At 42.6% G+C, this 15,276-nt stretch overlaps 1 protein-coding gene across 1 annotated transcript in view; it reads right to left on the bottom strand.

Annotated features, from left to right (window-relative positions):
- The window catches only part of MCCC2 (methylcrotonoyl-CoA carboxylase 2), a 62,470-nt gene that overhangs the window by 19,877 nt on the left and 27,317 nt on the right, over positions 1-15,276 (bottom strand). The window contains exons 7-8 of the mRNA XM_036280634.1: positions 7,355-7,468; positions 3,379-3,443 (exon numbers count right to left, since the gene is read on the bottom strand). Coding sequence (XP_036136527.1) covers positions 3,379-3,443; positions 7,355-7,468 — 179 coding nt within the window. The remainder of the gene's footprint in view (positions 1-3,378; positions 3,444-7,354; positions 7,469-15,276) is intronic.

Genomic DNA, 15,276 nt, shown 5'->3' with positions numbered 1-15,276 from the left:
TAAGAGCAAGCTACCATAGGGTAACAGATATACAAAGGTTCGAACACACTGTCCCCTCGGATCATGGCTAAACGTGGGTATTGATAAAATGATTCTGTGATAAGGGCCATGGAAGTTCCTGTTCAATTTCAAGTTCAGTGTCAGTGAAGCATGGGCTTGCTCTGGTTATTGGTTCTGTTCTGCTTCGATGGCTTGTTATTTCAGATGTAAACGTACTGTTACTTTCTTATAAAGTATAAACAAAACTGTAAAGTCAGGCATAATGATGTATCTGAAAAAAATAGAATTTTGGTTCATTATCCTTGGGAGACATTGCTTAGAACTGGGCTCTCGCCGTGGTTTTGTACCACTCTCCACCTCTGGATTGAGTGTCTCTACATAAGAGCAGAGACTGTATTTAACCCTCCCCAAGGCCCTCCGATGCCTTTGCAATGGCAGACCCTTTTGCTTCTTCAATTTAATATGATAATTTACAACTGACCATGTCTTTTAAATGCTTCATACCAGCTACAATTGCTGACTTCTGGCTACACTGCAGTAATTCAGAAAGCAAACAGAAACAGAAGGAATTGCTTCCAAATCAGTAAATATTTATAATAAAATGCTTTCTTTTAACATCTGCCTAGCATTTACCAAAACAGCAGGAAAGGGAAAGCTTTGACTAGGCATTATATTTGGTAAGTCTTTGTGTCAAATTAATTCTTCAGGATGACTAATCAGAGATGCATAAATATGTATTTATAAAGACAGGGAGAATCTTTATAAATACATTTGATAACTCTTTAATTAGACAGAGAGAACCCAAAGCAATTTGTGACTAGTAAATTTTATGTCACTGTTCCCCAAAAGATCCAGCACCATCTAATCACTGCCCCGTGATTTTAAACAGTTATTAAGAATAACAGCTAATGGTAATAGAGTGCTTCGTGTGCACCAGACGCTGTGCTCCGAGGTAGGAACTATTCTTACCTTCCTTTACATGTGAGGAAGTAAGGCTCAGGGAGATTGTCGTTTGTCTAGTCATAATGGTAAAAAGTGAGGCAAATAAAAGATACACTCTAGAACCTACATTCAACAGCTTTCATGGGCACTGGATTACATTTTTAAGCAGTTAAAAAATTTTTTTAATTACTAATCCTCAAATACTATCTTCATTGCCTTCCCCTGGTCAAGAACCTACAAACAATGGCAGCCCACTCTGTCCTATATTCACTCACCCTATTCCACCTGCAGCCTTTCTCCGCAGCTGAAACAGCCACTGTCTACCTGTAATGGTCAGTAAATGGCCAGATAACAGTCACGCTGCAGCTCCACTCACACAGCTGTGCTCACCTTAAATGAACAAGTGTTCTGTTCAAACTCGAGCAGAACCTCAAGCTCTCCCTCTAGTCTTTTTCCTGCCTTCCTCCACTCCAGTCATTCCCTTAATCATTCCTCCTTTGGCCTCTACTTGTGAAATGGGAAGCATGCTAGCACATTTTGCAATTGTTTGTTAATCCATTCATTTATTTCTGATAGCTGACTAATTATAAATCCCAAGGGCAGGGACTAGGCCTAAAATTCTTCTGTATTCCTCGTAACACTTAGTACAATCAATCTATCCACAATAAGTGTTCAATGAGAAAAAAATGAATGAAAACCCGAGGCAAAAGTAGGCTCCTAAATCAACCCTTCAATAGGCATGGTGGTGTTCTTTGACAGGAAAGTAGAAATACTTATACCTAGCTGCCTCTCTGGGTTTGTCTGTGGTTTGGCAGATCAAAGGGAGATTTACCACACCTGCCAAGACACTGAACCTTATGATTAGATACTTGCCATTTAGGTCTGGGTTCTTTAGGGTATCCTGGACCCTTCTCTTTATCTATCACCCCGAGGTGAGCTTATCTCTTCCCATGGTTTCAAATTCCACCTCTGTGCTGAGGACTCCCAAATAAAGATCTCTAGCATGTTCTAGCTCCTGGCTCTTACAGTTAACTTCTCCTTCAGCATCTCTACTTGGGTGTCTCAAGCACCTCTAACTTATCAGATCCAAAGGAAAGCTTGATGCCCCTGCCTCATCCTCGAATCTGCTTTCTCCTGCCTTCCCAATCTCAGGAAATAGCCATTTCATGTCCCCATTTTTGTCCCCTCACCTTCCTGTACACCTTACATGAAATCCATCAACAAGCCTCTCAATTCCACCTCTAAAATAGACCTCAACTTGCCCGGCTGGTGTGGCTCCATGGATTGAGCGACATCCCATGGACTGAGAGGCCCCAGTTCAATTCCCGGTCGGGGCATATGCCTGGGTTGGGGCTCGATCCCCAGTAGGGGTGTGCAGGAGGCAGCCAATCGATGTTTCTCTCTCACATTGATGTTTCTATCTCTCTCTCCCTTCCTCTCTCTCTAAGAAAAAGAGAAAAAAAATCAATAAAAACATATTTAAAATGAAAAAAATAAAATAAAATAGAGCTCAACTCTGTTCATTCGCCCTACCTTCACTACCACCATAATCACCTCAGCCACCAGCATCTTCACCTGTGCTATTAATACAAACACCCAATTGGTCCCCCACAGACTCTTGCCAACAGTCCAAGCATTCTCCATTTAGCAGACAGAGGGATTTTTTAAAATAAAATATTTGGTAATAGCACATTCTGCCTAAAGCTTTTCTATGGTTTCCTAATTACTTATTTTTAAATATTTTAATATGTTTTTATTGAGTTTTTAAAGAGAGAGGAAGGGAGAGAGAGACAGAAACATCGATGTGAGAAACAAACATCCATCGGCTGCCTCCTGCACGCCCCCTACTGGGGATCGAGCCCGCAACCCAGGCATGTGCTCTGACCGGGAAATCGAAATGGGACTGGTCCATGGGATGATGCTCAACGCACTGAGCAACACCGGCCAGGCTCTCCAGCCTTTCTATAAAGAAAAAGCTGATGCTCTAGCTTAGAAATGCAACTCCATAGTTCAAAGAACTGAACCCTAAAACTTCAGATCCAGAGCAAATAAACTGTGGCAAATTTAAGACTTGGAAAAATCCGCCTTGGCCGGTTTGGCTCAGCAGTTAGAGCATTGGCCTGCGGTCCTGAGAGACCCGGGTTCGGTTCCCGCTAAGGGCATGTACCTCGGTTGCAGTTTGTCCCCGACCCTGGTCGGTTGTGCGAGTGGCAGCCACTCGGTGTGTTCCTTTCACATCGATGTTTCTCTCTCTCTCTCTTCCTCTCTCTCCCTCCCACTCTACCTGAACAAAAAAATGGAAAAATGTCCTCGGGTGAGGATAAAAAAATAAATAAATAAAAAATAAAAAAAAATAAAAAAAGACTTGGAAAAATCCTTCAAACTTTTTTAAACAAACAAGCAACAATCCTGAAAGGAAACAACCGCTTGTTTCACCTGCAGTGAACATCTGCGCCTCCAAGATCCTCAGCTGACACCTCTTCTCCAGTTGCTGCTTTCACCTACAACAAGGAGAAAAGTCAGCGGTGAGCCCTGCCCATCCGACACACCCCAGTGTTTTCCTAACATGCACAGCTCCTAACCTGACTATACCTACCCCTTTTTCTTCCATGGAGCTAAAGATCATTTTGTTTTTCATTCCACTCGCCTAGCAAACCTAGATTATATTATCTCCAGTATTCAAATAAAAAATCTGAACCCAGAGTCATTAAGGAACTTGACCACAGCCTCTGAGTAAGTGACAGAGCTTGATTTGAAGGCAGGTATTTCTGGCCTGCAAGCCTGCTTTGTCCCCCGCTAGGCTGCCACCACATGCACGTTAAAGCCCTTGTGCCTGAGCCCACTGCCAGGGCTCCCTTCTCCCTCTCACCCTCTTGGTGCATCTCTGCTTACCCTTCAAGGCCCACCTGCTCTGTGTGGCTTTCCCTGACCCACCCAGGCCTTTTCACTATTAATGAAATTATTGAATGAATTATTACACTGCATTGTAATAATACAGCAATGCTTGCTTATCCATGGTCCAAGAGTATTTCACTTACACCTCCAACATGGCACTTGCCAGACTGTATTTCAGTAATTTGCATGTGTCTCCATTGTCTCCTCTATACTCTGAGTACCTTGATGGGAGGAACTGTGATTTATTTCTTCATCTTTGAACACTCAAGAAATATATTAACATGCTAAAAAACTCTCGTGACTGTTAGAAACTCTTTAAGACAGGCAAAAATATCTAAGATTACTCACATCTAAGATTCAGCAGAATATGACCAAAAAGAAAGAAACCTCAAGTAATAAATTAAGAATGACTTAATTATAGCCTAAGAAATTCTAAACAAGAAAAATCTTTAGTGCTAAATGCCAACCTAATTCCTTAGGAATTGCTTATTGGTTCCTACTTCTTTGAATTGATTTGTGTCTTTTTCTTGAAATAGAAAAAACTTTCATTAGAATAATAAATATTAATGTAAAATACAGCATAGACATGCTTATTATTCACTACATCAAAAGCTCTGTCTTAAATAAAAAAATATTCCACTGGGAGAGACTATTAAAATTTTTACCTCCAATTATTCCACCTCCAGAACTAATTTTTGGTTCTCTTCTGAAAGAAATTCAGTGTAAAATAGCATTTGGTCCAGACAATAACTAATTATAAGAGGTGTCTGGATACTTAAAGTTATAAAAAGGAATAAACAACCAATTTACTATAGTTATTTTCAGAGATCTGACTAAAATTAAGGATTTGTCACTGGTTAATATTTAATGAGCACCCAAACCATGTTTGGTACTATGTTAAGTGCAAAGATGATAAAAATCAAAAAGAAAATGAAAATAGCTCACTCTTCTAAATTAGAAGTTTGGAAGATAAACCAAAGACAGGAGAACAGAAAACTCTTTCGAAAACTGGGCATTTTTTTTTTCAACCATTTTAAGCTACTGAGAACTAGCAACTCATCCCCACATTATGTGTGAAACCTACAATGCTTTTTCTCAATTTTCAGTAAAACAAGTGTCGTATTTAGAATTCTCAAGCAGATGAGGATGCTGCTGATTCTTTTCCTACAGTAAACAAGTATTCCGATGGCAGACTCCTGAACGAGGCCAGTGCTGGGCAGACTGCAGACTTCCCCAGCTGCCAAGTTCAATCTGAATCCACTGCTAACTGCTGACCTTTAGGCAAAATCTTCTCTCGGAAACAGTTAGCATTATTCTAATAGTATGCTGCTATACTCCCAAAAAGATGTTTTCAAATTTTAGTCACATCGTTACTCATTTTCTAATGAAAAATAACAAGAACTACTCATGAAAGTATGGACCCTTTACTATACAAAGGTAAATTTGGAGTGAATTTTCCTCTCATTAAACAATGACTGTGATCACATAAATGAGAAATGTTAAAGAATGATAAACAGCACAGGCTTTTTTAATATGAAATGGCATCTCTTCAGGCTGACCTGATTCTCAATTAGTTATTAAAAATTAAGACAATCACCCTGGCCAGTTTGGCTCAGCGGTTAGAGCATCGGCCAGCGAACCAATGAGTCATGGGTTCGATTCCAGTTAGAGGCACATACCTCAGTTGCAGTTCATCCCTGGCCCTGGTCGAGTCGTGCGGGAGGCAACATCGATGTCTCTCTCTCTCTATCCTTCCCTCCCACACTATCTGATGATAAATGGAAAAATACCCTCGTGTGAGGATTTAAAAAAAAAAGAAATTAAGACAGTCATTTGGAAAATTTACTGATTTTACAACAAAGCATATGCTCTTAACATACTCTTTTTAATAAATTTGTGTTAATATTCCAAAAGCAAAGATGATTCTTTGACAGACTTTTGAATAAACTTAATTTTAAGATATAATTCACATTCCATGAAGTTCACCATTTCAAGTATACAATTCAGTGCTTTTTCAATGTATTTACAAACGTGTGCAACCATTATCACCACCTAACTACAGAACTTCATCACTCCCAAAGAAACCCCGTACCCATTAGCAGTCGCTCCCCATTCAGCTCCCGGTCCCTGGCAACTGCTAATCTACTGTGTCTCTATGCCTTTGACCACCCCAAATATTGCACAGAAGTGGAACTATACAATATCAGTCCTGTCGTGTCTGGCATGATGTTTTCAAGATTCACCCATGTTGTAGCATGTGTCAGAACTTCATTCCTTTTTATAGCCAAATAATACCCCACTGTATACAGATTATGGTTTTATGATGTGACATTCTTTTTTACCTATTTAATATTCTTGGATTTCACTTATATAATGGGACATCTTGTTGTTCACCTACACTCTATCACTTTGAAGTCTAGGGTCATGTGACATGAGCGTGGCGGAGTGACGACTGCATTACTGAAAATCAATGGAATGGAGCTAAACAAGGAGAGGGGAGAAGAGCCAGGATGATACAGCTCAGTCCTCGGGGCTGCATCACAGGCAGGTGATCAGTGAGTTTGCACAGGGTCCCACTCTCAGAAGGGCCCTCCCTATGTTTGAAGTTTAAAGCTTGGTGGTCATCCTACTAAAATTCTAACGTATCTTTGAATTTGTGTTCTGTAAGTAAAGTCTGAAAGGACAATGAGTGTGTGCGTTAGGGTTTCCAGCCTCAGCTTTTGGCCCATCTGCCTCCCACTACCTCTCTGGGATGGGTTCTTGGTTCCCTGCTTTCCTGCTAACTGGTGCCTGGGCCCTCAGCCCTCTCCTACCTTCTCCTCCCTGCTCCCTTCCTACTGACTGTGACATCTGCCCAAGTGAGGGCCTGACATGGCATGGGGTCAGGGTCAGGCATGCACCCCATGGTGTCTCGGGGTAGGGCACAGCAGCACCCTCACAACCCTGGCTGGCAGTGCTGAATCATGTTCTCCAGCAGATAACTCGGTGGGGGTCTGAGCTAAGGGTACCAGGCACTTCCTGATATGCAGGCTGCCCACCCTTGGGGGTCATGTATGTACTGATACATGTATGGGCTCATGGGCCATTAGAAGAAGAGATACCTGGAAGAGAAAAGATGAGAAAGTTCTGGAGATAGATGGTGGTGATGGTTGCACAACATTGTGAATATACTTAATGCCACAGAATCATATATTTAAAAATGGTAGAAATGGCCCGGCTGGTGTGGCTCAGTAGATTGAGTATTGTCCCATGAACTGAGAGGTCCCAGTTCGATTCTTGGTAAGGGCACATGTCCAGGTTGCAGGCTTGATCCCTAGTAGGGGGCGTGCAGGAGGCAGCCAATCAATGTTTCTCTCTCACATCAATGTTTCTCTCTCTCTCTCCCTTCCTCTCTCTGTAAAAAAATCAATAAAAACATTTTTTTTAAATGGTAAAATTGGAAATTATTATACTATGTGTATTTGAAATCAATCAATCAATCAATCAATCAATCAATCAATCGAAACTATGTTCTTACCAAGGGGGGTCCTCCCAAGAAAATGGTGCCCTGCTTTTGGACAATGATGTTTTCATCAGCCATTGCAGGCAAGTAAGCACCTCCTGCCGTACAGGAGCCCATGGCCACCGCTATCTGGAACCCAAGCATATACAAAGTCATCAGGTACAGCCAAACAGTGAATTAATTACATAGTCTCTGAATCTACAGTCCCGTAAACGTTGCAGCACCAGGGCACACTACTAGCTGGTCCCTGTACTTCATTTTAAAAGTGGAGTCCTTTGCCCTGGCTAGTCTGGCTCAGCAGTTAGAGTGTCAGCCTGCAGACAGAAGGGTCACAGGTTCAGTTCCCAAACAAGGGCACGTAGCTGGGTTACAGGTTTGATCCCCAGCCCCAGGGCCAAGCAGGAGGCAACCAATCGATGTGTCTCTCTCACATCAATGTTTCTCTTCCTCTCTCTCTCTCTCTCTCTCTCTCTCTCTCTCTCTCTCTCTCCCCTTCCCTTCCACTCTATCTAAAAATCAATGGAAAAATATCCTTGGGTGAGGATTAACAACAAAAATTTTAAAGTGGAGTCTTCTAAACATTTGGAACAGTTTCCTTATGTCAAAGCATTTTGAATGGCTTATGTCACACTTTTACAAAGTGTATGGACAATCTCCCTGTCAGAGAGAAGAATGGCCACATAGACCATTAGCCTAAACAATCCATCCATACATTAGCAAAACTGTATGAAAGAATAACTTTTAAATCTAATAGTTAGTGCTTTAAATCATTGCCACTGACCTCACAGAAAAACTGAAATAATTCTCCAAATGAGTGTTGTTAATACCGTGTGTTACCCTGCATATGATACATTCTAAATATAAAACTAATGTTAGCATCATAGTTGAAAATCTTGCCAAAAGAAAGCCAAGTTTGTGAAAGTGGGGTGATGCATACAGGCAGGTTCACAGCATTTTCTCTACTTTTGTATGTGTTCAAATTTTCCATAATAAAAGCTTAAAAAAATATTCTTTCTTAAAGATTAGTATGACACAAAGAACATACATGGGTTTGACAGTTACCCCTATATACCAATAAATAATATCACAAAGACCCCAGCTAGTGTGGCTCAATGGTTGAGTGTCGACCCATGTACCAAGAGTTCGCCAGTTCAATTCCTGGTCAGGGCACTTGCCCAGGTTTTGGGCCAAATCCCCAGTGGGGGCATGCAGGAGGCAGCCAATCGATGTTCTCTCTCATCAATGTTTCTATCTCCCTCTCCCTCTCCCTTCCTCTCTCTACAATCAATAAAGAAAAAAAAATTTAATAATATCACAAAGAAAAATGAGAAAAGTATGTAATAAATATTTTCTTAAATTATCATAGAAAAGCAGTTTTTGGTACTAATTCCAGTACTCCACCAGTTTTTCTTATGGTCATATAAATATCTGTTTTGAAAAAAAAGCCACATTAGCCTTTAATCCAAAAATGGAAGGCAGCAGAAATCAACATTTTCCACTAAATGACTGTGACAAAAAGCATTCTTCCTTATTTCTGCGTGTTGTTAAAAATGGCTGCAATATTTGTCAATATATTATAGCAATGTTTATCATTTATTGTTTTTACTTATCAATCAGCCAGCAGTTTATTTTCAAAATATTTATGGTAGAAAACTCACAATGGCGAACACACACACACAAAAAAAACATTCATTGTAGCAGTATTTATAATAGTGGATATGTTCAAATAATCAACGTGTTCATCAATACAATATTTTGATTGGATACATAAATTACCAATAAATAAGTTCTTTAAAAATTTGAGGCAATAATGAAGTGTCAGTGGGTTGAGGGTAGGTGGGTGTTTTGTTCTATTATTCTCTGTACTTTGTATATGCCTGAAATATTTTATGGGCTTTTTCTTTGAGATTCTATCAGGAGCAAAGGACACAATTTCACCTTGTCAGCCTGTTCTCGTACTGGAACACCAGACTCCGCTTAAACTATTTCAGTACTAAAAATGTCAAGAAAGTAGAGAAGAATTACAATGATATAAGAATCTAAAAGAGGGCGCTTTTCAGAAATAAGACGTATAGAACTAAACAGACACAGCAGGGTTCCATGAAAACAACCAGACAACAAAAGGAGAGAAAGAACAGTACTGCCAGTGAATATTCGAGACCACAGGCCTGTGTGAGGTGGGGGGTGGAGGAACAAAGAGGAATCTGTTTGCCAAATAATAATAATAATAATAATAATAATAATAATAGTAAAACACATTAAAAACAATGAGGGAAATGAAACTGAATGCCACCATGCCATCTGGTGGGGGGCGGGATCTACCAATTCAGTAGGAAGGTCTCACAGGTGAACAACTGACAAATTATTAACACATGTACAGCAGGGGATTTTACCATATTCCTAAGGGCACTTCAGATGCGTTTTCTCCACAGTAACTCTGAAACCAAGGATATCAACAATCCACTTCTCTGACACCAGCTAATAATGGCCCCCCAAATCCCTGACCTTGGTATTCACGCCCTCTGAAACCTCGTCCCCTGTAATCTTGTCCCCTTGAGTGTGCAGTGGATCTGGCAATGAGCTCCTATCAAATGGCGAATGTCACTGCTGTGGTTAAGTGATGAGACACTGTGTCTTCCATCTTGCTGGCACTCTCTCTCGCCCATTTGCTTGCTCCGTCCCATGCAGCCAGCTGACACGTGGTGAGATATTCTGTGGAGAAGCCCACGGGGAAAGAAATCTAGGATGAGCTCTGGCCAACACTCATAAGGAACTGAGTGAGGCCTGGGAAGAACCGAATCCTGCCAACAGCCATGTGAGTGAGCTAGGTGTTGGATCCTTCCCAATCAAGCCTAGAGATGACTGCAGCCACGTGAGAGACCAGAGCTAGAAGATCCAGGTAAGGGTGCTCAGACTCCTGACCATAGACACTGTGAGATGAGAGATGTTGTTTTAAATTGCTCAGTTTGGGGGTCATTTGTTCTACAGCAATAGATAGCTAAGAATACAGACAGCAAATGCATCTACCTTCGGGGACTGCACCTGCAGCACACGTCTGAAGACTTGGGCCAGTCTTAACCAAGAGGAAGACATAGGGAAACCTTGCAGCCATTATGCTAAGAGAAACCAGTCACAAAAGACCCTTTAAGGCATGACTCCATTTGTAGAAAATGTCCAGAATAGGCAAATCCATAAACATCAAGTGGATTAGTGCTTGCCAGGAGCTGGGAAGATTGGATAGAAATGGAGAATAGATACTAATAAATATGGCATTTCCTTTTGGGAGGATAAAACTGTTCAATAGTGTGAATGAATATCCTAAAAACTAATGAACTGTACATATTAAATTGGTAAATTGAATGGTATGTGAATTATATCTTAATAAAGCTGTTATAAAAAAAAATTTTTTAAAGCAAGAGCTAGAGTTACAAAGTATACAAGAATCAAAATTCTCAAACTTTTCATCAGTAAGAAAGGCTATTCCAGTCACACATATCTAACAGGAACAAAACAATACTGCTCAAGCAAATTCTGATCATAGAAATAAAAAGGAAGGAACACAGTCCCCTCATCATTTAATTCTGAGCCATCACTCGCTCACAAAATAAAGTGAATGTACACCAGGAAGAGCTCTGCCACTGTGGCTGCTGCTGCTGCTCAAAAGCACAGGGAGCCCGGGACCGAAACAGCACTGAAGACTGTGCAAGTCCCAAGTATTGGTCTGTGGTATAAGAGATATTACACTGGGCCACGTTGGACAAAGGATCTGGAACCCCTGAGAGGAAATTCTGCTGCTTTCTCTGACCTCACTCAGAGTTGCATGGGAGACTCAACAAAAGCACTGTATCAGGAGAGACATCACAGTGACCCTCGGGACAACAGAGAACTCCCAAGAACTGTCCTGAGAGGCTACAGTCCACCTAGTCACCAGTGAGATGGGTCTGCTCTAAGACATGGACAAACCAAGAGGTCCCCTGCATGGTGAAGAAGCTCAAGGTAATTCCAAGATTTCAATCAAGACTGAGAAAGAGCCCTGGCAGGTGTGACTCAGTTGGTTGAGCATTGTCCAATACACCGAAAGGTTGCTGGTTGGATTCCCAGTCGGGGCACATGCCTGGGTTGCAGGATCCAGCCCTGGTAGGGGGCATGCAAGAGGCAGCAGATAGATGTTTCTCTCTCACATGGATGTTCCTCTTTCTCCCTTTCCCTTTCTCTTTCTCTAAAAATCAATTTTTTAGTATCTTAAAAAAAAAAAGAGAGAAAGAAAGCAACAAGAACGGTAACGACGACGTGTACCTCACAGTAATGATACTTGTCATCACCACCACAGAAGGCACAAGCTAAATTTTTTTAGTAAAAGGAAAAGAGATGCTACAAAACACAGACAACAGTCTTTTAAAAACTTTAGACAACATTTTATTATCCTCCAGGTCTTGCCTGAATAGAGAATGGTTCGCATTACACCCCCCAAAAAATTAGAAATTGTAGATCAGCAGCCTGCCCCATGGAGAGAGTCTCTGAGAGGAAGTCAAGAGGTTTTATACCTAATTCTGAAAAGCTGTGTGAACTCTAGACCTTCATCCTTCCACTGAAAATTGCAGACTGTTCAGTTCAAGGGTACAGGGTAATAAACGTAATCTAACTTGGTGGGGTGGGAGGGTTTCAGTTGCTTGCTGGAAAAGCCATTAAAAATATAATAATATAGTTTTTGCCCTGGCTGGTGTGGTTCAGTTGGTTGAGCATCAGCCCATGCACCAAGAGGTCGTAGGTTCAATTCCCAGTCAGGGCACATACAGGAGGCAACCAATAGATCTTTCTCTCTCTCTCTTTGATAGTGCTAGCTATCAAAAGGCCAGTGTGGTTCAGTGGATTGAGCATCCTCCCATGGACTGAGAGGTCCGGGTTCAATTCCTGGTCAGGGCACATGCCGGGTTGCAGACTCGATCCCCAGTAGGGGGTGTGCAGGAGGCATCCAATCAGTGTTTCTTTCTCACATGATGTTTCTATCTCTCTCTCCCTTCCTCTCTAACAAAATCAATAAAAACATATTTTTTTTAAAAAGACCACACATGACATAACTATAGTTACAAGTAATTGTTTTATATAGTAATGTATAAAAATTGTTACCAGCCCTGGCCAGTTTGGCTCAGCGGTTAGAGCGTCGACCTGTGGTCCAGAGACACCCAGGTTTGGTTCCCACTAAGGACATGTACCTCGGTTGCAGTTTGTCCCCGGCCCTGGTTGGGTTGTGCGGGTGGCAACAACTCGATGTGTCCCTTTCACGTCGATGTGACTCGGAGCCCTGAGTCACACCTGCCAGGGCTCTTTCTCAGTCTTGATTGAAATCTTGGAATTACCTTGAGCTTCTTCACCATGCAGGGGACCTCTTGGTTTGTCTTAGAGCAGACCCATCTCACTGGTGACTAGGTGGACTGTAGCCTCTCAGGACAGTTCTTGGGAGTTCTCTGTTGTCCCGAGGGTCACTGTGATGTCTCTCCTGATACAGTGCCTTTGTTGAGCCTCCTATGCAACTTCCATGTTTCTCTCTCTCTTCCTCCCTCCCACTCTATCTGAACAAAATATTGAAAAAATGTCCTCAGATGAGCCCTGGCCAGTTTGGCTCAGCGGTTAGAGTGTCGGCCTGCGGTCCAGAGAGACCCGGGTTCGGTTCCCGCTAAGGGCACGTACTTCGGTTGCAGTTTGTCCCTGGCCCTGGTTGGTTGTGTGGGTGGCAGCCACTCGATGTGTCCCTTCACGTCGATGTTTCTCTCTCTCTCTCCCTTCCTCACTCTCCCTCCCACTCTATCTGTATAAAAAATGGAAAAATATCCTCGGGTGAGGATAAAAAAAAAAAAAAAATGTCCTCAGATGAGGATAAAAATAAAATTGTTACCAGTCCATCTAAGTGAATGTCTTAAATAATAAAACATACATTAAAACATAGAAAGTATCGCCCTGGCCGGTTTGGCTCAGCAGTTAGAGCGTCGGCCTGCGGTCCAGAGAGACCCGGGTTCGGTTCCCGCTAAGGGCATGTACCTCGGTTGCAGTTTGTCTCCGGCCGTGGTTGGTCGTGCGGGTGGCAGCCACTCGATGTGTTCCTTTCACATCGATGTTTCTCTCTTTCTCTCTCTTCCTCTCTCCCTCCCACTCTACCTGAACAAAAAATGGAAAAAATGTCCTCAGATGAGGATAAAAAAAAAAAAAAAAACATAGAAAGTATCTTCCCATCAAGATGGTGGTGTCAGTAAATGTAGTACTCGAATCCTCTCACACCACATCAAAAATACAGCTAATCTTCAAAACAATCATCATTCAGAACTGTCTGAAATCTAGATGAATGGAAGTCCTACAACTAGGGAATTAAAGAAGCCACATCAAGACTGGTAGGAGGGGTGGAGGCTTGGAATGAATTTGTCCCACGCCTACAAGAGGCAGTTTTTAATTGGAGGGATATCTTGACTGTGGAGGTCCCCCCTGAGGAGTGAGGAGTCCCAACCCCACACCAGACCCTTCAGCCCAGGGTTCCGGTGCTGGGAAGAGAAGTCCCCATATCTTTGGGCTGTAAAAACCATTAGGGATTGTGGATGAGGGACACTGAGGCTACTACAGTCCCAGGCAGTTCCTCTAATGGGTTCATACACGGACTTACTCAGACTCACTCCCTCTGAGCTCCAGCACTGGGGCAGCAGCTTGAAAGGAACCAGGGAAATACAGGGAGAAGCTAAATTGTCTGGCATCAGGTCAATAACTGGGGGACAGCTTTCTCCCAAACAGGTGTGCTGGCAGAGACCATTGTTCCTTTGCTGAGCCCTCCCCACCACAGCTCTGACAGAGGGGTGCCATATCTGTCTCACACTGTGTGTCCCACCCTGGGGATTCCCTGAGACCTTACCCCACCCAACTTGAGGACTCATCCAAGTCATTTCCAGTGGCTTTTCCATACAACTGGCCTCTCTTGCCTCATGCTTTAGACTCTCCTAAAATCTCTCAAACAAGCAGCAGCTGTCTTCAGCATGCCTCATACTTCTCACTAAGTGGCGCCGGGCTGGGCACTAGCAGCAGCCCACCTTGGCTCACAGCGTGGCCTCTCCTGAGCACCTCCAAGCCCAACACAAGTAGTAGTCATCTGCAGATCACTGTGTAGCGTGTGCCAGGTAGCCCCAGGCAGGGCACAGGCAGTGGCTGACTTTGCACCTACCGGAAAGCAGCAGAGCCAGTGCACCCAACTGTCAGCTTCAGACCATCTGGATTACAACCTTACCACCTCAATGAGTGGCACACTCAAGAGGCAGACTCAGTGAGTACCAAAGCCCCACAGAAGCAATTCTGCTCCACAGGGTTGGCTCCTACACAGCAGCTCTTCTGCTATAGATCCTCAGAGCCAGTTGGCCTGGAGATCAATCTCTCCCAGAGACGCCAACAGCAATCCAGGCTCAACTACAATAGGACAGTGCAAATAGCTCACAAAGGGATGCACCTGGGGCACCCAGCTCAGATGACTGGGGAGGCTGAGCCACTGGGCCCTACAGGACACCTACTACACAAGTCCACTCTACCAAGTCCGAGAGAGATAGCAGCTCCACCTAATACATAGAAACAAATACAAGGAAGCAGCCAAAATGCAAAGACAAAGAAATATGTCACAAATGAAACAATGGGAGAAATCTCTAAAAAAATAACTAAATGAAATGGAAGCAAGCAAACTACCAGTTACAGAGTTCAAAATGCCTAAAAGGATGCTAAAGGAACTTAGTGAGAACTTCAACAGCATGAAAAAGGGCATAGGAACCATAAAAATGAACCAGTCACAAATGAAGGATACACTAACTGAAATGAAGAATAATTTACAGGGAATCAACAGTAGAGGACACAGAGAATCAAATCAGTGATATGGAATATGAGGAAGCAAGTAACATCCAATCAGAACAGCAGAAAGA

The sequence above is a fragment of the Molossus molossus genome, unplaced genomic scaffold (assembly GCF_014108415.1).
Source record: "Molossus molossus isolate mMolMol1 unplaced genomic scaffold, mMolMol1.p scaffold_m16_p_3, whole genome shotgun sequence".
Classification (NCBI taxonomy): Eukaryota; Metazoa; Chordata; class Mammalia; order Chiroptera; family Molossidae; genus Molossus; species Molossus molossus.
The sequence above is the reverse complement of the archived record's forward strand: the minus strand, read 5'-3'. Positions and strand labels throughout refer to the sequence as shown.